The sequence below is a fragment of the Rhinatrema bivittatum genome, chromosome 11, assembly GCF_901001135.1.
Source record: "Rhinatrema bivittatum chromosome 11, aRhiBiv1.1, whole genome shotgun sequence".
NCBI classification, from domain to species: domain Eukaryota; kingdom Metazoa; phylum Chordata; class Amphibia; order Gymnophiona; family Rhinatrematidae; genus Rhinatrema; species Rhinatrema bivittatum.
The window spans coordinates 63960137-63984978 of record NC_042625.1 but is presented as its reverse complement, the minus strand read 5'-3'; the positions used below and the strand labels follow the sequence as shown (position 1 = coordinate 63984978).

Below are 24842 nucleotides of genomic sequence, written 5' to 3'. Positions count from 1 at the left end.
GCCTGGTTTTACCTCGCTGTGTTTGTGGATTTGCCATCCTGCATTTTTTAGAAAGAAATTGGAAGATTAATGAGGAAAAACTGGAGCTGGCTCAGATGACACTCCTTGCCCTGACTATGATATCTTTCCTCACAATACATGAATGGGGGTGGGGTGATATCAGGTGGCAGAGGAGAGGGCAAAGATGTAACTTTCTATCATCTCCTAAAATTTACCCAAATAAATGTCTTAATTCACTATTTTTCTTAATGTCAGTTCTGTACCAGGCAGGTCTGCTTCCTCTTTTTGGTACAGAGAGTGCTTGGTGCCTAGATCAGGGAGGGCAGATCTGTTTGCATGCAGTGAATGAACAAACACCACAGAAAGGGTTGGAGTACTGACCCAGTGCACGACCATTCATATGTCTTATAACTCTGTTAATTTATCTATCATAATGTATTACTGCACTATTTGTATGTTTAGAAAATGAAATCAACTGAATACAGAGTGCAAGCTTCCTGTCCCATTAGTTAGACAAGTGATGAAAGAGCAGCCCCTGGTGGTCAGGAGGGGTAAGGCAGTTTTATTTTCCCATTCTTCTGAAAGAGGATACAGAAGGCACACATACACACACCACTCCCTGTTTTTGGCTAAATATATTACAGGTTTTCCACTCTCCATATGCTCATATTGCAATACATTTCAGCAGAAGAGGAAGACATTTTCTACTTTTCTTCAGGTACATGACACATGGACATAGTGCAGCCTATCTGTGCTGTGACTGCTGCTACTGGAATAAAGCACCAGGCACTCTCACTAGAGACTGGAACACTATCCATCTACTTCCAGAGTCCATTGCACAGAAAAAGGAAGCATCTCATCCTTCTCCCTGCCTTCACATTCTTTCCCTGTGCTCCCATCACAGGATGGCTGTGATTGATAGGAAGTGCTCCTTAAGCACGTGCACACACACACAGACACACACACACTCCAGTTAACAGTTACCAGAAACAGCTCAAGTTCTCTTTATTCTAGAACAGAGGCTTTAGCTGGTCCTCAGGCACCACCCAGCCAATCTGGTTTTCAGGAAATCCACGATGATATGCCTGAGATGGAATTCCATGCATTGAGTCTGCTTGTACTGAATGAATATATCTCAGGCATACTCATCATGGATATTCAGAAAACCAGATGGGCTGAGTGGTCCTCGAGGATCAGGTTGAGAACCACTCTTCTAGAATACATGTGCAGTGCTCTTTAGCATACATATTGTTTGTAGTACCTAACATCCATGTCAGAGAAACTTCATAATATAGGCTATGCTTTGCTTGGGCTAGGACATGATCCCTATGCTCTTTTAACAGCCTTGCCATGATGGCTTGACATACCACATGGTCCCTATAATCAAGAAAAGCCTAACCTGAGCTTGTCTCTTCCCAATAGGAGCTGCATGTACACCATCTGTGCCTCAGCATCCGGATCAAGGGGGTCGCTCCAATCTCCGAGGGTCACAGCAGAATGAGTCCGGCTGCAGCCCCGAACTGAAAAGAAAAAGCAAAGAATACAACCGGAAGGGCAAGAAGCCCCAGCACAAGGACTAGTAATGACCCAGGGCCTTATGCAAGACTTCACTGCATCCAGGTATCCAGAATTTGCATATCGGTTCCATTAGGCTCATATGCCAGAATGACATTTATGCAAATCCATGTCTGACTGGCCAGTCACATTCCATCACAGTATACAATACTGAAGACTGCATCCCCAACCAAGGCTGGAAGAGTACATTAGGATTCTTCTGATGATCTTTACAATCCAACACAATCTTCAGTTGCATTGCTTATATAGTATGTTACCAGAACCCTGAATGCAAATGCAGCCCAGTTATGTCCCGTATTCTTGAGAGATAGCACTATGGGATGATTTGCTATTGGGAGGCTACACACAGTTTTTAGCAGCCAAGGAAATGCATGTTACAACAGCACCTTGACCCCCAACATTATTCACCTGGGACTCTACAGTGAAGGTCAGTTTGAATACTGAAACTTTATCTTTATTCAGAGGGCATCAGCACAGACAGCTCCCAGCTATGGGCCATCAAGGTTATGAGTCAGGATCCCAACTCGGAGAGGAGTCATCAGGATTGGGTAGGACACACCGAAGCTCGGGCAGAAACTATGGCATAGGTCCAGCCAGCGTCAGGTGCCCTGAAGCTCTGCCTCAGTGATGTGAGAGGGCTTCCTGTCGTGCTAGGGCCCAGGAAATTGCCCCCCCCCCCCCTACAATCGGCCCTGGGTATTACCCTGCCCAGAGAGCAGGAAAGATGGTGGACTCTCCAGTATTTTTCAACTATAGCATTCCCAATTTGTCCAAATGATTTTTAAACCTTACACAACTTTTTATGAACAGTGCTGAGCCCCTTAGTTATTAAATTCTTTTTGTTATTGTATATAAGGATCTTCATAACACCCATGTATCTCCATTATTTCAAACTTGTTAGAGAGTCTGGCTACATTTATTTAATCCTTACTCCAGCAGAGTCCAATGATTAAATGTGACCCAGACTCTCTAGTAAGTCTGAAATAACAGAGAGGCTTATCACTTTATAAAAGTTGTGTACGGTTTAAAAATAATTTGAACAAATTGGGAATACTATAGTTGAAAAACTGGATTGGCACCCTCACCATTTCAGATTCATTTACTGGGATGATTTGGAACTCTCCATTAACCACCTCTGCTTAAATTCTAAATCCGATGGTTGGAGCTGAGGTGGATATCCCTAGTGGAGCAATACAGGAAGAGGGGGAGCACGTGACAACTGCTGCTTTTATTTTATTATTTCCACCCCAGAACTGTTTTCCTTGGCTGTGTAAAGGTGGCAGCTCGGCGAGAGTACCTGCTCGGTCAGACTGCAGGCAGCATGTCCAGCGCCCGCTGCGGAAGGCGCCCGGGTGGCAGCAGGGCAGCATCCTCTCATTGTAGATACTCGCCTTACGGATGGCAGACAACCACTGGTTCAACTCGTTCACGTTCTAAAGGAAAGACGGGAAAGCGTCACCTGGGGGAGGAAGGAAAGCTGAGCTCTGCTGTGGCCGGAACGTGAGGGCCGGAGTTGCCTGTTCCTATTCTACCCTCTCCTTCCCGCCAAACGACTGCATTTCAAGGAGGCGGGCTGGCCTACCAGCTCTGTAAAGTCACCGCCTGCCTGGCTTGGCCCTGCTGCTCCAGGATATGTTGCCAGAAGCGGGGGGCCAGTATTGTGGAGGGCAGTGCATGATGCTGCTGATGTGCAGCAGGGCTAGGAGCAGACTGGTGCCTCTTTAAGGCAGCGCCGCTTGGCTAACATTTCTGGCTCTGATCAGCAGGGGACAGCATATCCCAGTCAACTATTTTCAGGTGCCATAGTCTAATATGGTGGGGGAACGGTAGGCAACACTGAGTGCCACAAAGCTGGTAGGGCTTTCCAGGTATCCACTCTGAATATTCATGAGACGCAGTCCCGTGCACTGCCTCTATTGCAAGCAAAAGCATCTCATGCATACTCATTATGGAGATCCTGAAAACCTGACCGGTTGTGTCTTATGACACTCAAGAACTGAAGTTCGCTACCCTTGGTCTAACACACCTGCCTCCTTTTTTGTTCTAAGCTTCTTTTTATTCAAGAAGTACAATACCACACTGCAAAGAGACAACCCAGGTACAGAACAAAAGCAAAGACGAAACAATAAAACCAAATGTCTCATGTCCATGACCGTTTCCCGCCTTTGTTTTACAATATTTCCCACTTCTTATAGAAAATCATTATAAAAATAATTCACCATCCACCGCTCCCATATGGCCATAGTGAGTGGAGGAGATTCCAGCCAGACTGCTAGAATGGCCTTTTATGCTGACACTAGCGTCAGATGTACAAAGTGCTGTTCCCTATATACAAACTGGCACACCTGCCCCCTTGGTTGCCAACCATTCTCAACCTGGTGCTTGAATACTCCCTAGACAGTTGGGTTTTCAGGATATCCACAGCGAATATGCAAGAGAGAGATTTGAATGTGCTGCAAATGAATCTCATGCATATTTATTGTGCATTTTCTGGAAGCCCGACTGCTCAGGGAGTGCTCGAGGACCACACTAGAGCAGTGTGTCCCCACCCTGCCCTGGAGGCACACCTAACCACTCTGCTTTTCAGGATAGCCATAGTGAACGTGCATGAGATGAATTTGCATATACTTGGGGAGTGTCCAGTGCACGCTAATATTTCTCGTGCGCGTTCACTATGGCTATCCTGAAAGGCAGATTGTTAGGTGTGCCTCCAGGGCAGGGTTGGGAAACGCTGCCCTAGACACTCTTGGATATCTGCTTCCATAAACCTTTCTTAAGGCTCATTCATCAGTCTCGCTCTTTCTTTTATTTTCCTATCATCCCTTTAAACCTCCCCCGTTTTGCTTTTCTCTGTGTGCTCTGGGGGAAATTACAGCTTTTTCATTGTTTGTTTCAATCTCTTCCTTTTTCCAATGAAAAGGATACTAATTAGATAATTAATCCAAAGTTCTAATGAGTCCTTTCAACCCTGGGCCGCCTTGCAGCTGTCCCGCCCTCTCCCATCCTCACCCGTCCTTATAATTACTGTGATGTAGAAGGTGCCATTTATTTTGGCAGATGGGTTACCACGGCAACCCCTCATTGCTAGCCGGGAAGGAGAAGCCATGTTGAACTGATGCCGATGACCCTCCTGGTGATGCTCTCACTGCTTGGGTCTCACCGGGTCTCCAAGTCTTCAGCATTCCTGGTGCCTACGTTCTGCCGAGTCTCCAGCACTTTCAGTCCTTAGTGCCGCATGTCTCTGATTTCTTGAGCGTTTATAATAAATCCTGGACTCCGGTAATATTCTTGAAAATCTCATGCACGGCTCAGTTATTCTCCAGAAGGCAGATGTGCAGAACCCCAGCTGCTAACATGATTTAAGAGTGGAGCTCTCTGAGTGAAATTATCAATCTTCTTTTTTTTTTTTTCAAAGGAACAAAGTCATTTTTTCTAGTTGACATCCTGCCTCTTGACTTAAAATTCCTCCATGATTATTCTCAAATTCATCCCTTTTTGGCCTCATTTTGCATTGAGTCCCTCATGAGAGACTTCTTAGGAAATTAAAATGTCATGGAATAGGGTCAAATAGCGAGCAAAGGTCAAGCACGAGAGATCAGTCCTAAGAGCCAAGGAATAAGGGAAGGAGACGGAGAGGACTGGGCAGGAGACAGAAACAAGGCCTGGGAGTAAAGGCGTCAGGGCGAGAGAAGAAGTTAAGACTGGGTCCGGAGGCAAGGTGGGAGGCAAGGCGAGGTTGAGGCAGGAAAATGCGAGAGGAGGAACTGGAGCAGAGGCAAGATCCAGAGCAGGAATGAAGGCAAGGGCTAGATAGAAACATGCATTGCTGGCTAGGCAGGAAGACCTGCTGCTGAGTCATTGGAGAGATGCTGGGATGTCCTATAAACAGAGGAAACCTGTGACATCATCAGGTGGCGCATCAATCCCTTCCCGCTGCAGGGCCTTTAACTGGAGAAGGAACGCATGTTTGTGCACCTAGGAGGGGCCCAATGGACTGGAGTACGGTGGCAATCAGTCTGTGGTGGTGGTGGCGGCAGGATGCAGTTGTGACTTTCTTGTTGGTCAGCAGCGTTCAGGGTAAGTGAAGCTAGGTGTGGACTGGCCTGTGGCTGGCCCTGCGTTACACATATACAGCCTTCAGTAACTCGATCCCCTCCACCACAATGACCTCATATCTTACATGACACTGCCTGCACAAGGAGTATAAAGCCCTCAGTGGTCTGGTTTCTCTTTCTCCCAGTACTCTCAGTCTCATCTTGCATTGTATGCAGAGTGTGTGTACAGCCCTTAGTATCCTTTTACCATCTCTGCAGTGGTCTCGCCTTAGTTTGGACATGCAGGCCTGTACAGCCCTCAGTGTTCCTCTCTTTCTCCTGGTATTTTAAATTTGCTGCTAATTATCCAACTAAACTGTTGTATGTAGCTCACTTTGAACTCTCTGGCTGGAAAAGTGTTTCTTAAATAAACGACAGTGATGATGGTCTTATGTGGCATTGTATGTACAGGGTATGTACAGCCTAGAATGTTCCGTTTTCCCTTACTCCTGGTTTTGTGTGACACTGCATGTACAGAGTGTGTTCAGCCCTAGTGTTACTCTTTCTCCTGACCTTACATGGCATTGCATGAATACGGTGTGTACAGCCCTCAGTGTTAATCTCCTTCTCCTGGTCTTATGTGGCATTGCATGTACAGGGTGTGCAGAGCCCTCAGTGTTAATCTCCTTCTCCTGGTCTTATGTGGCATTGCATGTACAGGGTGTGTACAGCTCTCAGTGTTACTCTCTTTCTCCTGGTCTTACATGGCATTGCATGTACAGCCCTCAGTTCTCCATTTGCCCTTTCTCCTGCTCTCACCTTGCATTGTATGTACATGGTGTGCAGCTGCCCCTCGTTGTCTTGTGTCATAATCTGCATCATATGTGGCTGTTGGAAGGCATTCTCATCTACTCTCTCCACGGCACAGATCCGCTGGATTGGGATTGAGGAGCGAACCTGCAGCAAGAAACAACATATCAAATAATAAGTCTAGCTCTAGTTTGGTAATCAGACCACCCAATGAAAGATCCAGAGAGATTCTGGAAGAGAGCCCAGAAAGAACAGAGTGTGAGAGAAGCTCGCATGAAGAGAGCTGCTGCTGACACCCTGGCAGGGTTGCCACAAGCCTCAAGAGAGGATCATGGTGCCAGAACTAAAGTAAATCAGTGACCTGTCAGGATGGTCTCCTGTTTGTGAGCCAGAGATGAGGAGACTGAGATAACTAGACAGATGTCCCTAGCTTGTGTATTATGCTGGCAAGAACAGCTGGTTAAAGGTTGGGGTGTCAACACAGAACCCCTAAAGCTGGAGAGGGTTATTGTGTGAAAAAAGCCAAGGTTGAGCAGAAAGCCTGAGGAGAACCTGAGCAGCTTCATTGGTAACTGTTATTGTTCAGGAAAAGAGATTGGGAAAGTATCCCTGAAGTTAACTCCGAGTGGGGATGTGGCACTGATAGTTTGGAAAAGGGAACTGATAATTTTGTATAAACAGGGTGAATGTGTGTTATGATTAGCTAAAGGGCACCGTAAGAATGGTGATTCCTTTCTGCTTAAATGCAGTGTGTCATATGAATGTTCCAGCTCTCACTCCCTCTTATCCTGTTATGTCATTTTTTGCACGATTTATGAATTCTTGTATTAAGTGACATTAGCATCATGAATTGTGTATTTTCTGTTAATGTAATCAGTAGTGTAATTTACACCTTCACTATATCATGCATACCAAATGAACCATGAACCCCCAGACCTGAAACACTAAGACCATAAAAATGGCACCCAACATGGGTCCTGGATGGCTTTTTGCAAGGTTTAAGCTGGTTTGGAATTGTTTTGGTGATTTCTGGACTTTTGCATGAATTGTGAATTTTGCTGAATATGTGCAAAATGGCAGCAACTCACAATGTTTTCAGCCAGCATTGAGGAAGAGCACATAAAGGAGCCAGAAAGAGCCCTACTGAGTCTGTGTGAACTGGGAGAACACTCGAGTGCAGAGGGAGATGTGATTTGTCATGTTAAGATCACACATTCAACTGCTGGCATGCAGGGCATACTTAAGTGTCAGCACACAAAGGGAGGAAGAGGACAGATACATGCCTGGAAGTTGCAGGGGGCTTTCTTTAATTTGGCTGGAAAAGGAGCGGGTCAGCAGTGTGATGGTGCATTTCTTCCCATGGTGAATGCCGCTGAGTCTCAGACCTTTGCTTTGAGTACGGTATATGTAAAATATTGAGTCAAGCTAGTCTCACAGATCTTTATTGTTAATGTGGATCGCAAGACATTGGGAACCCTGACATGGATGTAAAACTAATCTGGGGGCATGCGGAAGAAGGAAGTACAGAAATTGGTCTGTATCAGACAGGGATTGAAAATCTGAAGACATTTTGGTGTTAAGGGGCCACAGAGCCAGTTAGGCTCCTAAAGAACTGAACCACTGATTGAGCTGTATAAATTGTGAATATACAGTATATATTTAGGATTTGTTAAGCCTTTTGGCTTCTCTTTATTGTTAAGCTCTCTGTCTTCTCTGGAAAAATAAACCACTGAATTCTATGTGCAAGTGGTAAGTCTCTGAGGTCTTTAGGAAGTCTGCATTAAGCAACCTATAGGTCACAATCCGCTGACCTTTTTGAGCTAACACCTTGAGGACCCCTCTGCCCTAAGGTTGGAATGCATGAGAAAGAAGAAAGTGCACAGCATGATTGGTGCCTAGTATTGGTGGGAAAGTCAGACAAAGAACAAGATATTCTATATAAACTACCTCACAAGACCCAATACCCTTATATTGGCGGAAACACAAGACATTTGATGACATGGCATGCTGCAGTGCGCTGTGTTCCTAGAGAGTGATTGACTGCTATACTGCTGAGGTTCATGGAACAATCTCAGGGAAGTAAGCAGATTTAGAATTGCATTCTATATATATATATTTATAAAATTATAGATATGCAAAACTTTTTTGCCACAGAGAACAAAAGATTCAAACAAGTCCTTCCTTCAAATCATATATCAAATAAGGTTCTTCCTTACAAGTTCTTGAGTAACAGAAAAAAAACCCCAATGTCCCTCCTTCAAAAGTTGCAAAACTTTTTTGTCCACAGAACCTTCAAGAACCTGTTAGGAAGAATGTCGTTTGATATATGATTTGAAGGAAGGCCTTGTTTGAATCTTTTGTTCTCTGTGGACAAACGCTTTTTGATTATGTATAATTTTTGTAGAAGAGACATATCTATAGAGTTACTATGTTTTATTTTTAGGGACAGACTTTGGGCTAATAAAAGGTGAAATATTTTGTTTCATCATTATAAAGGACATTTTGTTCCTTTATTGCAGGGCTCAGTTTTTAAATCAGTTTTGGTGGGTGCATGTGTGTCTGTGTGTGAGTTTATGGGGGGTGGTTTTAGGTAGTTGGGATCTCAATAATATTCTAATAAAAATAAATGTGTAGTTTGATTAAAGTTTTTGAAGATAGAAGAGTTTTTTTTAATTTGGTGTTTATATTTGTGTATACAATATTTGTGCAACAGGGGTAATTGGGGTTTCTTTGCATACTTTAATATTTAATTTATTTTTGTCCCAATCCACAATTTAGTGGAATGCCACTGTCTTTTGACTATATGTTATCTGGTTTTTTTTTACTTATTCTATGCATATGCTTTCTTGTATATATTACATTTGTATTATTTTTCCTTGTTTATATTACATCCTACTTTTATGTGCATTGCAATTTTTATTAGTCTTAGATTATAAAGCACTTAGCTATATTCAATGTACTGTGCCAATAAATGTGAAAATCAGCTAAGTGCAGTGTGTAGTTATTTTCTGTTTGTCTGTGGAAATTAAGAAAGAATGCCACCTAGTGACCTTAAACACTCCCTGGCCATTTCATAGTCCTAGTTCATTAGGAGTACTCTTCTTGCTAGAGACTCTTTGTAGATCTATTCATTTCCAGATTTCATTTTCTGGATGGGGGAAGTGTTACCTAATTCATGTAAGAATGAAAGGGTTCAGTTTTTTTTCCAGTGTCTTGAATGGGACAAAAAAACCCTGATGTAGAGACCCATTAAATGTAGCTCTCCAGAGACTCTCCAGGGACTCTGTTTTGAAACCATGGAGAAAGAGTTGGAGGAGGGAGGGCAAGCAGAAGTTAGCAGGAGAATTTTTGTTCAAATAATAGAGGGAACCGAGTCTCCCCAAAGGGCATCCAGTATTCTCCTGCTATTTCTTCTACTATTTTCCTCCCCAGCCTCTGTCACTCTGCTAAAATAATACACTTTTCAGAGTACTGTTGTAGCCCAGGTCATGCGTGCTTTCTGCCTGAGGCCTTCATTTGCTTGACCTACTTCTACTGTTCCTATTTTTGAGTCTGAAATGAAGGCGGGTATAGAGAAGCACCAAGAAAATCTACAATATTTTAACACTTTTTGGGGAGCCACCATGATGCTCAACTAATTACTGAATCTCAAGTTTGACATCTCTCCAGATACACACCACCGTTCTTTCCCCTCAGTCCCATATCCCGGTCTCCTACATGGGCTATGGCTCTTAACATACTGTCCAGATGGGAAAAGGAGTAGCTCCCTATCATCAAGGAAACAGCATGGCTGAAAGTTTCACCAGGCTTGCATTCCTCTTCCCACAGCTTTCTGCCCCTGACTCCCTTGCCCTGCTCCTACCTGCCAGTCTGGAGTCTTGGAGTATGAGAGGGTCTCACTGCTCAGCCAGAAGTAGCGCTTCTTGAAGGTGAAGCGAGTCACCAAGCCCATGCCTTCCGCCTTTCGCTTGTGCAGATAACCTTCCTTGATGGTAACCGAGGGATGGAAGAGTGTCCGCGGCTGCACCTCGCTCACTTCAGGCAAGCAAAATTAGAAAGAGAGAGACTATAAGCACCACACGCTTTCCTCTCCTCGCCTCCTTTCCTCATTGCCAACTGATTATTAATGGGTAAAGTCTGAGCTGAAAAATGGAGGTTGCCAGGACTCAGTCAAAGATGAAAGCCATTGCTCATGCAAGTAACATTCCCTCCTCAGCAAGCTGCCTGAAGCACAGATTCAGGGGTAATGGAAAAGGAAAAGGAGAAAGACTAAAAGAACTGATTTTCACCTATAGCAGAACTGGATGCTCATTGGTGGAGAAGTGCAGACTTATGAGGGGAATAATGGGAACCAATTCCTCTCTTCCCCTGCCCCCCACCCTCAAGGCAGTGTCGGGGGTCTTTTCGTGGTGCAGATAAGCTAACAAGTGAAGGAGCAGAGGCCCTGAAAGCCCCTTCCCCTCTGCACGGCCTGTCCTGGACCATCCGAGACCTGACACACTCTTTACAGGCAATTTTGGCTCCGACCAAGCCAGATGAGTGGGCAGCCCAGTTCTATCCCAACCCATTTAAGGACACCTTTAGCCCTTTCTTGCACAGGTTCTCAGGTACAGAGAACTTTTCTCTCACAGCACAGGGCTGAAGGGTTCTCGCTAATCTCCTGAACTTCCACAAACATGAAAATGTCTCCTTGAACTTTGCATCTGTGCTCCCCTCTTCCATGGAAGAACAGACTTCTTTCTTGCTCTACTGTGCCTTAAAGAAGGAACTACGTTTCCTGAACAAAAATAAAAAAAAAACGTCATTCCCCGGAAGTGAGGATGTTTGGTGTTGTCCCACCAGAGCATTTTGGGAACCCCCCACCCAATGACATCACAAGCTTAAAAACATTGTGCTTTAAAAAAAAAAAAGGACCTCTCTTTGAATCCTCTTTGCAAGTCAACGTGTTCCTGCTGGGGATGACTCACCCGTAAAGTTTAAGAGGGAAATTTTAAAAAGATTTTACTTGTATGTTTTCCCGCATATATTGCCTTCTGTAAGTAATTTACAAAAGGCAATATATGCGGGTAAACATACATCCCCCCCCCCCGTGAGGATAAACGTGCCCGTGGTGTATGACCGCGTGAGCACTATTAGCCGCGCCAAAAAGGGGCGGGACTGGGACCAGGCAGAGTGAAACATGCGCGGGAATTTCATTTTGCAATCTGTTACCAGGGCGTATTTGCACCCGTACAGGCCTAGGACTACAAACTATTCATGGGCCTGCAAGCAACCTGTGTTGTTTACAAATCACCCCCAAATGAAGGTGTATGAGCCTGTATCTTTCCTCAACATGCCTTCTGGGTGTAAGACACACCAGGGGATGTAGGCAGTTGTTAAGTCTACGACAGAAAAGCCTCAGTCACGGCTTTATTTGGGACTTCACAGAGGCCACCCCAAGCTGGAAAATAATGATAGATGAATTAAATTCAAAGCACCCTAGGCACAGCGCAAAAGGGCCCGTGCAGTGAAGCTTGGCGAGCATGCTAAGGCCATTTCCTGTGCACCTAGAATAGCATCCTATGCACTATGGCTCTAACGGGTACGCACTCCGTTTAGTGCATGCGCATGTGTATACGAAGGGACGGCAGACTGAAATTAGACTTTAGCAGATGTGTGTGGTGTGCTCTCTAGCCTGTGCTCACGAAGACCTAAAGTTTGAACCTGTTGTATATTCTGCAGTCTATAAGGCACAAGGGTTTTACCATCTCTAATAAAGGGCCATCCCACATACTCCTATAAAATAGTATGACTGTATTGGTCCTTGCTGTTCTGTCCATCCAAAGACCATTGCAAGTGGTCGGAGCAATAATGTCTCATTTAAGGTCAATTATTTTTGTTGGCATGCTGACATTTACCAGAGAGCTCTGAAACCCTCTGGACAGAGCACTCCTGGAGTTGGAGCCTCAGCCAGGACTGCCTTGATCACTGCCCCTACCCGTTCCACATCAAATGTTCAGATTTCACCCAGGGTACCACTGGGGCCAAGGCCAGCCCTGGCCTCAGCACTGCAGGGCGGATGGTCACATGCTGGCACCCTCTAGAATTGGGTGCTAACAAAGGGTGGATTGTCAGATGCCAGTGCCTTCTGGAGTCAGGACTGGCAGATTTCCCTGGCGATAATGGGATGGATGTGCCGGTTCTGGCCGAGGCCTCTCCTGGCTGGATGTCATGTGAGGATATGGGTTGGTCATTCCCTACATCCTTGGCAGATATCTGAGATGTGTGATTTTGGTCTGATTTTTCTTTCTTCTTCAAATCTCTCTTTTACTGCTTCTCCTGGGATCCAGATGCTCTCCGACTTCTGCTCTCCGCAGAACCAGCTCTGTGGTGCCACCAGCCCTGTGGTGCCACTCCTACCTTCATGCAGGACTGAGTCTGGGCGTCAGGCTCCCTCTTTTGGCCATATTCAAATTCCGTTTTGAAACTCATCTTTCTGAGGCTGTTTTTAAATCCTAAGTACTTCTCTGTGATAAATACACTTCCCATAGACTCTTGTTTGTCATGTATGTTTGTCTCAAGTAGACTGTAAGCTCCATGGAGCAGGGACTGTCTCTCATGTGTATCTGTACAACATTGCTTATGTCTATTAGCTCTTTAGAAATGACAAATAGTAATAATAGCCGATTGCAGCAAGGGAGGGGGGAGAGCCATGAGGAAAAAAGGACTGCGCACGCTCAGTTTAGCACGCAGGCACTGATTTCTGTAGGGTCTACGCATTATCTAACAGTTTCGTGGATACAGCTACGAGGCGTCACACTTTTTGTGTTGGCACGCATGCTAGTAACATGCAGATGCTATTGAAGCAATTTTTTGCACGTACAATGCAGAAAGTGAGTGCAGTGTCCATTAAGTGGCATTTTAGCGTGCACATTAAATGTTTTAACATGTGCATGCTACAAAACGTGTAACTCCTGTTTTGGTGCATAAGGCCCGGAAAGTGTCCCACTGCATGAATGCTCCCGAATAAAGGTCCATTTCTCCTCACCAGGCCAATGAGGCAGCAAGAGGCTGGCAAAGTGCTGCCAGAAGGGGACGCCCTTTTTCTATCATTCCACGAACTGAGGGCTGAGCCACCTCGCGCCTTGGCCTTTGTGTCACTTCACTGCTCACTGACAGACCAAGTTCTGGGCACAGTCTGAAGCAGCAATAAGAAAAGAAATTCTGTGGCACAGTTTTCAAGGTACTGCATGTTTGCATAAATGTACACACAGTTTGTGTTAATTAATACAGGTTCTCTCTCTCTTACTTTGTGTCTTTTCTCGTTTCCTTTCTTCTCTCCTCTTATTCCACCTTGTCTCTTCCCATCCCCAAGGTGCCTCTTCTCTGAACCATCTCCACTTCTCTCATCTCTCCCTCTCATTTCCCTCCTCACCAGTCTTCTCTTCTCTCTTTCTCTCCATTACTCGTTTGCTCTGTCTCTCACTGCTCCCAGGGGCTGAGTTGCCTCACACTTAGATCTGCAAGAAGAACTTCGGTGAACTCTGCTTTGGGTCTGATGGGTGATAGTAGTGACTCTGGGGCCACTGTCGGAGACACACGATGCTGGACTGACCCAGCTTAGTCTCTCTTGAGTTTTATTCTCCCTTCTCCCCTGTAGGTTTTCCACCCTATCCACTCTATTCCCTGCTCCTCCCCTCCCATCCGGTCTTTTCCTGCTCCTCCCGTGCAGATTCCTGCCCCCATCCACTCTACCCCCCCCTTCTCTCCTGCAGCCTTCCAACCCTCACAGTCTCCTTCCACTTTTCTTCCCCTCCCAGGTCTCCTGCAGGACCCCAGATTCCCCTTCCCCTTGTATCCGTTGATGCTGCTGTCCTCTTCCCACCACAACCACCACCAGCACCAGCACGTGGCTTTGTTTGCTGTGATACAGCACAGCAATGGGAGGAAGGGAGGGAGCAGCTGTAGGAGCCAGTCAGCAGTTCAGTAAAGGTTTTTATCGTGATAGAAAAAACAAACTGTGCGCTAAAATTTAGTGCACATAAGATTCCCTATTGCTTTCCCTCATCAGCCTCTTGGCGTGCAGGTCTCCCTCGCCTGTCTCTGGCCTGGGAACACCTCCATTTCAAGGCGGATACAAGCCTTCCCCCACTGAACTACGGGCCTGCCTCTACCCACAGGGCAGGCAGTTTTCACAGAGGTGATCCACGCGGGCCAAACACTTTTCATCCGTGGAAATCCGGCCTTGCTTCTCCCAACAAAGGTGGAAGAAAGGCTGGAAGTCACTCGTAAACCAACCTCAGCTGTGTTGCTCTGTGACCGGGGACTACGGTAAGGAGGTTATTTCAATTGCAGTTCATTTGTCTTTAAATTGACTGCAGCCCGCCTTGAGGCCATTCTTGCTAATAGGCAGAATAGGAAACGTCTATAAATAAAGAAACAAATAATGCAGCACAGACAGAAATGGGAAGGTAAGAAAATATTTACTGTCTTGAATCCATTATTCACTCTAATGGGGGACACAGAAAGAAAGAGCGTGAGAACAGATAAAGGCTAAAGACCCAACTTGTTTGCCCTCACTTCTTCTCGGCTCCAATACTAGAGACCCTACCTGATGTCTGACTTTGCCCTACACTTCCCCGCGGCCAGGGATCCTCTGCGCCCATCCCCTGCTTCCTGAATTAGGAGCCCCCCCCAAGCCTGCCTCTTAGTAACGTAGTAAATGTCAGCAGAAAAGGACCCAGGTGGTCCATTCAGTCTGCCCGGCAAGGATTTTATATATCGTGCATTTTTTAGGGTGCAAGTTGTCGCAGTTAACACAGGTTACCCCTTCTCTTCATGTCATCCTTTAGCCGCTTGGGTTGCTCTTCCATCGGGAGATTTTACTACACTGGGCACAGCAATAGAATAACTTTGGCCACCAGAAACGTGAGTTTACCCCCTCCCCCCCCCCCCTCAGACCCAGGAGTTTAATTTCCGGTGCTCTTGGGGAGGACAATACACCGGCACTGTGCATCCAACTTTGGCATAATGCCTTCTCAAGACAGCTTGTGTTTTGTTCAGCTATAGGTGCAAGCCCAAGAGAGCTTACGCCTCCTTTGATCTGAGATGAAGTAAACTCACATTTCTGGTGGCCAAAGTTATTCTATTGCTGCGCCCAGTCTGATAGAGAGGCAGTACCACATGGGCACAGCAAAAGAATATCATGGCCACCAGAAATGTGAGTTCACTTTTACTCTGCCTCGGGTGAAGGAGTTAACCTGAAATCCACTTAAGTGCATTAAACCAGGCGTATGGAGGTAAGCACTTGAAGTTGGAAGGAGTGTGACCAAAATGGACTTGCATGACACACAGTGCCCAAGTCAGGGTGCCCCGTGCCAATCTTATATTCAAGGCCATTTTGATAAGTGAAATCAAAGGGTAAGCTCTCTGGAAAAGGCAACTTCAGCCATTTGGAGATGCACAGCACCAAAGTGTGTACTGTTCAGCTGAAGGTGCCTACCCTAGAGAGCTTACCCTTTGATTTCATCTGGCATGCCTTGCCCAAATGGTCTTGCATACTAGCTTGTGCCCAGGTTGGGATGCCCAGTGCCAGGTCTTGCATGCAAGGTCATTTTGGTGACAATTCTTCCAACTTCAGGCACTTACCTCTTCACTCCTGTTTTAAAAAACTTTTCTGCATTACTGCGGATTTTTCAGGTTAGCTCACATTTTAGTGTGTGGTTTTCATTTGGCACATTTTTTTTAACCCCTGTTTGATTTGCATCCCATAAGCTTACTGCATCCCTTCGGGGACCCGTGTTTTTTAACGTGTGTGTGTGTTAAGTAAAATCCGCACTAAAATTTAACTCCAAGGTTTGTGCTGCGCAGTTTCAGCTCTTAGTCTGGACATCTTGTCTGACAGCTGCTTTATACAGGGCATAAAGCTGAGACATGACGCTAAACCAGTAGTTCTCAACCCTGTCCTGGGGACCCCCCCCCCCAGCCAGTCAAGTTTTCAGGATATCCACAATGAATATGCATGAGAGAAAATTAACATACACTGCCTCCATAACATGCAAATTTTCTCTCATGCATATTCATTGTGGTTATCCTGAAAACCCGACTGGCTGGGGGATCCCCAGGACAGGGATGAGAACCACTGCGCTAAACAGATACAGCAGTTTGTAAACTGCTTCATGTTTTCCTCCTGAAAAACAGCCTAATTTCCTATCAGCATGAAGGTGGGCACAATGGGGGCAACACTCAAACCAGGGGTTTACCTGCACAGAATCATGGCCTGATTATTGCCCTGCCCCATGTATGTAAAAGTACTCACACAGACAGTGGGACCTTCACTAGGCCAGCCATCTGCTTTTCTTTCTTTTTAAATAGAAAAAAAGCTCCTGATGACAGAAGTCCTTGGAGGAAGCCCATGAGATATGAAGAGGCACTTCAGAGAAGCACTGAGGCCCAGATCGAATAGTGTCTACCACTCAGTGACCTCCAAAGCTAAATCCTCAGGTCCCAATGTCAGAGAGCACACACACTGTCAAAGAGGGGAGAGCGTCAGAGAGCACACACACTGTCAGAGAGGGGAGAGTGTCAGAGAGGGGAGAGCGTCAGAGAGCACACCCACTGTCAGAGAGGGGAGAGTGTCAGAGAGCACACACACTGTCAGAGAGGGGAGAGTGTCAGAGAGCACACACACTGTCAGAGAGGGGAGAGTGTCAGAGAGCACATACACTGTCAGAGAGGGGAGAGTGTCAGAAAGCACACACAGTCAGAGAGGGGAGAGTGTCAGAGAGGGGAGAGCGTCAGAGAGCACACACACTGTCAGAGAGGGGAGAGTGTCAGAGAGCACATACACTGTCAGAGAGGGGAGAGTGTCAGAAAGCACACACAGTCAGAGAGGGGAGAGTGTCAGAGAGCACACACACTATCAAAGAGGAGAGAGTGTCAGAGAGCACACACACTGTCAGAGAAGGGAGAGTGTCAGAGAGCACACACACTGTCAGAGAGGGGAGAGTGTCAGAGAGCACACACACTGTCAGAGAGGGGAGAGTGTCAGAGAGGACACACACACTGTCAAAGAGGGGAGAGTGTCAGAGAGCTCACACACTGTCAGAGGGAAGAGTGTCAGAGAGCACACAGACTGTCAAATAAGGGAGAGTGTCAGAGAGCACACACACTGTCAGAGAGGGGAGAGTGTCAGAGAGGAGAGAGCGTCAGAGAACACACACACTGTCAGAGAGGGGAGAGTGTCAGAGAGCTCACACACTGTCATAGACTGGAGAGCGTCAGAGAGCACACACACTGTCAGAGAGGGGAGAGTGTCAGAGAGGGGAAAGCATCAGAGAATGCACACACTGACAGACACAGAAAGCAGAGGCCATCAGAGAGGGCACAACCTCCTAAGCACCTGGTCAGCCACCCAATGCATGCAAGGTGGGAGCAGCTCAGGCCTGAGGGATTGTGATGACTTCTGGAGTTGACCTCTGAGGCATCAGGGAGAAGTATGCAGATGGCTACAAACTCCCCAGTTCCTAGCCAGCTGCCTGAGGAGCACAGGGTGGGAGCAGCTCAGGCCCAAGCTGGGTTGTGGGGACTTCTAGAGTTACCCACCAAGGCAGCTAGGAGCAGTATGCAGATGAGCTGCAGCCTCCACAATACCTCGTTTGGAATATTGTGTACAGTTCTGGAGCTTGCACCTTCAAAAAGACTTAAATCCACTGGAGTCCGGAACATGCCTACTAAAACGGTCAATGGTCTTCATTATAAAGTATATAGGGATAGACTTAAAGATCAAAATATGCATGCCCTAGAGGAAAGGTAGGATGGGAAAAAGTAAGAGACACAATTAAATACCTCAAAGGAATAAATGCATTGGAAGCGAGTCTCTTTCAAAGGAAAGAAGGCTCTAGAATGAGGGTGAAAGTGAGCAGAGTCCAAAGCAAGATTACTTTGGATTCTACTCGCTTTCATCCTCATCCCATGTGGTGGATGCGTGGAACAGCCCTCCTAGCGGAGTCGATGGAATTCATGGAAGCATGGGTTAAGCCCAGGGGATCTCTGAGGGAGCTGAGCAGGAGATGTGGATGCATAGACTGGCTGAGCCCATGGTCTTTATCTGCTATCAGGTTCTATGTTTCTATCGGAGAGGAGGCCATCAGAGAGCGCACGTGCGCTGTCAGAGACGGAGAGGAAGCCGTCAGAGAGCGCACGTGCTCTGTCAGAGATGGAGAGGAGGCCGACAGAGAGCGCACGTGCTCTGTCAGAGACGACCATCAGAGAGCGCAAGTGCTCTGTCAGAGACGGAGAGGAGGCCGTCAGAAAGCGCACATGCTCTGTCGGAGACAGAGAGGAGGCCTTCAGAGAGCGCACGTGTTCTGTCGGAGACGGAGAGGAGGCCTTCAGAGAGCGCACGTGTTCTGTCGGAGACGGAGAGGAGGCCTTCAGAGAGCGCATGTGTTCTGTCGGAGACGGAGTGGAGGCCTTCAGAGAGCGCACGTGTTCTGTCGGAGACTGAGAGGAGGCCGTCAGAGAGTGCACGTGCTCTGTCGGAGACAGAGAGGAGGCCGTCAGAGAGCGCACGTGCTCTGTCGGAGACGGAGAGGAGGCCGTCAGAGAGCGCACGTGTTCTGTCAGAGATGGAGAGGAGGCAGACAGAGAGTGCACGTGCTCTGTCAGAGACGACCATCAGAGAGCGCACTTGTTCTGTCTGAGACGGAGAGGAGGCCGTCAGAGAGCGCATGTGCTCTGTCGGAGACGGAGTGGAGGCCGTCAGAGAGCGCACGTGTTCTGTCGGAGACGGAGAGGAGGCCTTCAGAGAGCGCACGTGTTCTGTCGGAGACGGAGAGGAGGCCTTCAGAGAGCGCATGTGTTCTGTCGGAGACGGAGTGGAGGCCGTCAAAGAGCGCACGTGCTCTGTTGGAGACGGAGAGGAGGCCTTCAGAGAGCGCACGTGTTCTGTCGGAGACTGAGAGGAGGCCGTCAGAGAGCGCACGTGCTCTGTCGGAGACGGAGAGGAGACTGTCAGAGAGTGTACAGGCATGCTGAGGAAGTGAGGGGGAAGCTTGAGAACTTCCTACCTCCATTCCCTGTCCAAGCTCCCGGGCTCCCAGCCTCTCTCCTGAGGGTTCTCTCCTGTGTCAGTGTCTCAGAGCCCTCTTGGGCTTTGGACTTTTCATTTTATGCCTGTTTGCTCTGAGTTTTCCCAGCCCTCAGCAGCTGCTGTCAGGATCTGTGAGCTCAGGTAGCAGTGCTTCCCTTCCCCGACCTAAATAAACAACATCTGAAATGCAAGATGAAGAAAGAGATTTCTAAATATCATCCAGCCACTGCCTGGCAACAGCTGCCGATATGAATAAAATGTAAATACCAAATGTCGCATGGCCCTGATGGCTGGAAGATCTGGAGACGTGCCAGGATGGAGGGGGCGATCTACTAGCAGGAAGCTGGGGCTTACAAATCTGGGGACTGAGCTTCCTTCTTACCCCAGGAGAGGGAGATCAGTAATCACTGGGGGTGCAGAGTGGGAGGACTCCCCTCTCACCCCAGGAGGGGAAGGTCCCTCCAGGGTCAGGTTAGTAATCACTAGGGATGCAGAGTGTGAGGACTCCCCTCTCACCCCAGGAGGGGGAGGCCCCTCCAGGGTCAGGTCAGTAATCACTGAGGACTGCCCTGACAGCAGGTCAGGTAGCAGTAATAGAAGGCAGCATGGGAAAGCAGCAAAGTGAGACTTCAAGGACTGCCACATCATGCAGAGAAGGCACCATATTCCCCTCTCAAGAGGGCAAAATCTCTTTTGCCGGTTTAGGCTCCCTTTCTTTCGCTGGTAAATAGAGAATATGATAAAGGGACCTTGCACTCCATTGAAACATCAGCGCTTTTTCACTGTTATCAGTGCAGTGTGCACTCCTTTGGTAAATCAGTACCTTCCAGTATTATTGCTGCTGTGTGTGTACCTTTGGTAAATTAGCGCCTTTTCAGTGATATTAAGGCAGCATACGCCCTTTTAGTAAATCAGCACCTTCCAGTAATGTTGATGCTGTCTGCGTTCCTTTGGTATATCAGCACTTTTTCAGCGATAATCGGTGCAGTGCGCACTCCCCTTTGGTACATCAGTGCCTTTTCAGTATGAACAATGCTATGTGTGGTATATCAGTGCCTCTTCAGTGTTATCGATGCAGTGCTCACTCCCCTTTGGTACATCAGTGCCTTTTCAGTATGAACAATGCTATGTGTGGTATATCAGTGCCTCTTCAGTGTTATCGATGCAGTGCGCACCCCTTTGGTACATCAGTGCCTTTTCAGTATGAACAATGCTATGTGTGGTATATCAGTGCCTCTTCAGTGTTATCGATGCAGTGCGCACCCCTTTGTCACTCCCCTAGTGGTGGTTTTTCATGCTCCCTGCTCGCGGCCGCAGTGTACGAATTAGTGTACTCTGGACTTGCTCTGTCCGCTGCCTGCACCAGTTTGCGTCGGATGGAAGGGAACTCACCATGTTCACTGTCCACATCGATGAGCTGGTCCAGGAAGTCCCGCACCCGACTGATGCTCTCCAGGATGATGGGATGCAGCGGTGCCATCCACTGCTCCTTCCCGTGGCCCAGCTGCAGGCCCAGATTCCCAATGCTCTGCACCGTCTGCAGGGAGTGGGGAGGGAGGGAGGGAAGGAGAGAGGAACACAGGACGTTTCTCTAACAGGGATACGAAGGCTTCCTTCCAGTCTCACTCTGCTATGTCTTCTCGTGGTCAGGGTCAGCGACCATTGCCCCTTGCTCATTAGACTCCCGGGGACATGGGTGAGAGAGGCTAATGAGAGACACAGGCTTTGGGCAAAGTCTCACCAGTGTTTCTTGGCGTTCCCAAATGCTTAAATAAGTTTTGTTTTATAATGTCCCTTTCCCAAATGATTTGCAGTCTAAGCTGGAAGCAGACTGAGGTCCATGTTCAGGTGTACTGGCGAGCGGACAAGTTATCTGCCTAAAGTTAATTGCATAACTTGTCCTGGATATTCAGCGGTTTATTTTCCAGGTGAAATAAACCCAAGACCTTCAACTCCTCCCCCCGTCAATTCTCCTCCAGACATCAACAGATCACAAGAAACGATCTTAAAGGAAAATAAAGGGGGCTGTTCACGGGTCTATGTGCAGCTAGGATGATCTCCACTGGCGGAGCAGCACGAGGACAACCTGGAAAGAAATGAGCTAAATTCCCTGATTCACCCTGAAAAGAATTCTTATAGACGCTCCTCTTTTTTTTTTCTTTTTTTTTACAATATAATATTCTGTCTGTGCTCTCTCCAAACCTGGTTGGAACTAAAACTAGGACCTTCATGGGAACAACTTTAAACCAACTGATAAGTTTTGTAGTTCCTACAAAAATAGCTGATTGAATGTGAAAAAAATATACTGAGGAACAGTGTGGTGTGTTTTTTGACTTTGTTATAGTTACCTCAGGTTTCTGATTTCTTTGGGGCTTGTTTTGGATTTTTTTTTTTATTTTTTGGAACTAAAACTAGCACAGGCCATTTTATTAAGTAATTAGTCATTTTGATGTGTCGCCTTAAAATCATCAGTTACAGATTACTCTGCAATGTAACTTGAGGTTACTTTATCTCAGCGTGTAATGCCCTCTGATTTCTCCTAGTTAAGGGATTAAGTCACTTGCCCCACAAGGCTTCACCGTCCGGGCTTCCACCTAACCTCTCATGCCATGCTGGGTACCTTGGCGAGGAGGAGGAGGGAGCGGCTGGTGCGCGTGTCAGCATGCTGGTCTCGGAGGTTGAACAACTTTGGCGTCAGTATTGCAGGAGCGAAGAAACGAAGAAACAAGAATCCGCTGATGGCCACATATTTCACATCCTGAGAAACAAGAAACCAACACAAAAAAAGCCTTGAGTAAAAGGAGAACAGGAAACAGTACCTAATCCAATGCTCACTTCTTTCCTTCCCCTGCTAGCTGTCCAGACTAGATGGAGGCCGGTGATGAACAGCTAAAGAACCAGGCACACCACACGAATAACACAGTAACATGGTCAATGGTCCATCCATTCTGTCCAGCAGGTAGTGCAGATTTAATTACAAAGCTCAACACTCACGTCAGCGATGAAGCGTCATGAACACACCAAAATATTTGCTTTTTGGGAGACTTCCAACCCATGGTTTGCTATCTACAAGTTTATGAGTTGTGCAGCACAGGGTCTATGGTTGGTTAGCTACTTCTGATGGCCCCAGTTTAGGTGGCTCTTCTCCTCTTCTTTTCTCAGGAAGACCTTTGAAAGGACTCCTGATGGTGGTGGTGGTGGGTGGGGGCGAAGAGGAGAGCCCTTCTATGGTTATTTAAAGGGAAAGCCTCATCTCCCAGGTCATAGGGCATGCATGAACCGCCGTATGGGATCAGGGGCAAAGCGCGTGCCAAAATGCAGACACTGAGGTTGAAATTGAAATCTCCATGTGTACTTTTGTTCTCCCGACCTAACTTTGTCCCTGGTTATGCAATGGGTAAAGTACATACGCTATGGTACAGGCAGCGCACCTACCTTTTACCTGCAATGATCAAAACGCGTTTACCCGTGTAAAAATGTTTGCACATTGCTCCCCTAGGGGTTGATTTTAAAAGCGTTGCGCGCGCAAAAATGGCCGAATGCGGGCAACGCGCATTTTAAGAAGCCGCAAAGCACGCACGTACATACCGGTGAGCGCGTCAAGAAGAAGGGAGCAAAAAAAGGGGTGGGTAATGGGTGTTCCAGGGCGGGGCCGGGACTTGTGCACGCAAGTCCACATTTTAAAAAAGCTGAGTATGGTGCGCGTCGGCTTGTTATCCGCGTGACTTTACTGTTGGTCCTGATGAGGAACAAGTCTGGTAATCTCAAATTTTAGGGCTTTTAGCACAACCTGAGGGTTCGGGGTCAAGCGGGGAGCCTGCAGGATGAACACCTCGATATGAACTGGGCAAACTGGTGGACTACTTGGAAACTGTTTCCCCCCCCCAGCGCAAGCTCGTTTTAAAGTCTGCCTGCATACGCACGTAAGAGCCGCTAAAGCCCTCGGTGAAATACACACGGGAGGGGAACTTTAAACGATACGCGCGTGCTTGCGAGCACAATTTAAAACCGCAGCACCCCTCTGCTTGCGTTCCTTTTAAAATTAGCCTGATAACATGTAGCCCTGTGACTCAACGGAGGATTGGTGGGGGGGGGGGGGGGGGGGTTAGATATCCAGATCAGAAAGGCAAGATTGCTCGTCCTGCATCTGTAAGGATGAAAGGCAGCCTTGCTGAGAGAATTAATAACAAGAAAGGGATCTATTATGTTGGTACCCTGTCCTCGCTGGTGGCCCGCAGCCAAAGTCGTAGTGTGTGTGTGTGTGTGTGTGTGTGTGTGTGTGTGTGTGTGTGTGCTGGTGCCAATTTTAGCCTCTGAAAGATCACTGAGCATTTCAGAGTTTCCTCGCTTGCTCAGTGACTGTGAAGCTCATTGACGAGAAAGATGAAAAGGAGGTAATTGCACAGTTCATCAAAAGAAGCAGCAGACCTCCCTCAGCTGCTAGGATTCATCCCTCCCCAAAATAGAAGTGCTCATATTGCAATCACGATGACTGACTTTCCAAAGGAAGGAGAAAAGCTTTATTTCCTTTCAAAAGGCAAAATGTTTGTTTTCGGCTTGGTTGCATTTTTTTTTTTTTGTGTCTTTCTAGCCTTTTCTTCCCTGCAGTCTCTGCTGCTCCCCCTACCCAGAGAGCATGCTTAGGTGGTGGGGCTGGAGGGGCCCATCCTCTAAGGTGCACCCTCCGTATCACCCTTTTGGCCAGCAGGAGCTTGCAGCAGCCGTCTCCCCTCCCTCCCCAGGCCCGAGCGGTACACCCGTGTGCAACGGGCCCTGATGGAGCCCCTCCCCGAGGCCACAATCTGCTGGCACTGAGCTGCAGAGCCAGACCAAAAGGGGAGACGTTAAAAGGAATATCCCAGCTGCACAACTCCGGTCTGTGAGGGCCACAGACGGGTCTGATTTTCAGGATAACCACAGTAAATTATCAGGAGCTACAGGTTCATTTGCATAGCTTGCTCAGCCAGAAACCCAGATTTATTTGCAGCCTCCGGAACTGGAATCCTGCGCTCCTGATTTAGTGCCTCTTCTGATGCGCCAAGTTCACGCATGACCCTCTAACTTACACTTTTACATTAAGGTAAAAATTGGAAACTACTAAAGGCAAGAGTTTTCCCCTTCTTTTGGTTCCCTCCTTTGTCCAGCCCATAGCCGAGTCCCTAACCCAAATCCTTCCTGTCCCAGATTCTAAAGAATGCAGCCATTAGGGATGTGCATTCGTTACATTCGGGGCGGACTGCAGGAAAATATCGGCCCGGGGGGGGATTTTTTCAAAACCAGCCCATGGGGTAACTGCTGCACTCATGCACTTTCCCTGAGGCACATGTGCCAACAGCTCCCAAAAGCACGCC

General features: G+C 47.3%; 1 protein-coding gene across 3 annotated transcripts in view; it reads right to left on the bottom strand.

Annotated features, from left to right (window-relative positions):
* RASAL1 (RAS protein activator like 1) overlaps positions 1 to 24842 on the bottom strand; it is a 155687-nt gene that overhangs the window by 2192 nt on the left and 128653 nt on the right. For all 3 annotated transcript variants that reach the window (XM_029619602.1, XM_029619601.1, XM_029619603.1), the window contains 6 exons: positions 22112 to 22249; positions 20884 to 21028; positions 10282 to 10454; positions 6429 to 6566; positions 2873 to 3008; positions 1400 to 1520 (listed from right to left, as the gene is read on the bottom strand). In XM_029619602.1, coding sequence (XP_029475462.1) covers positions 1400 to 1520; positions 2873 to 3008; positions 6429 to 6566; positions 10282 to 10454; positions 20884 to 21028; positions 22112 to 22249 — 851 coding nt within the window. The remainder of the gene's footprint in view (positions 1 to 1399; positions 1521 to 2872; positions 3009 to 6428; positions 6567 to 10281; positions 10455 to 20883; positions 21029 to 22111; positions 22250 to 24842) is intronic.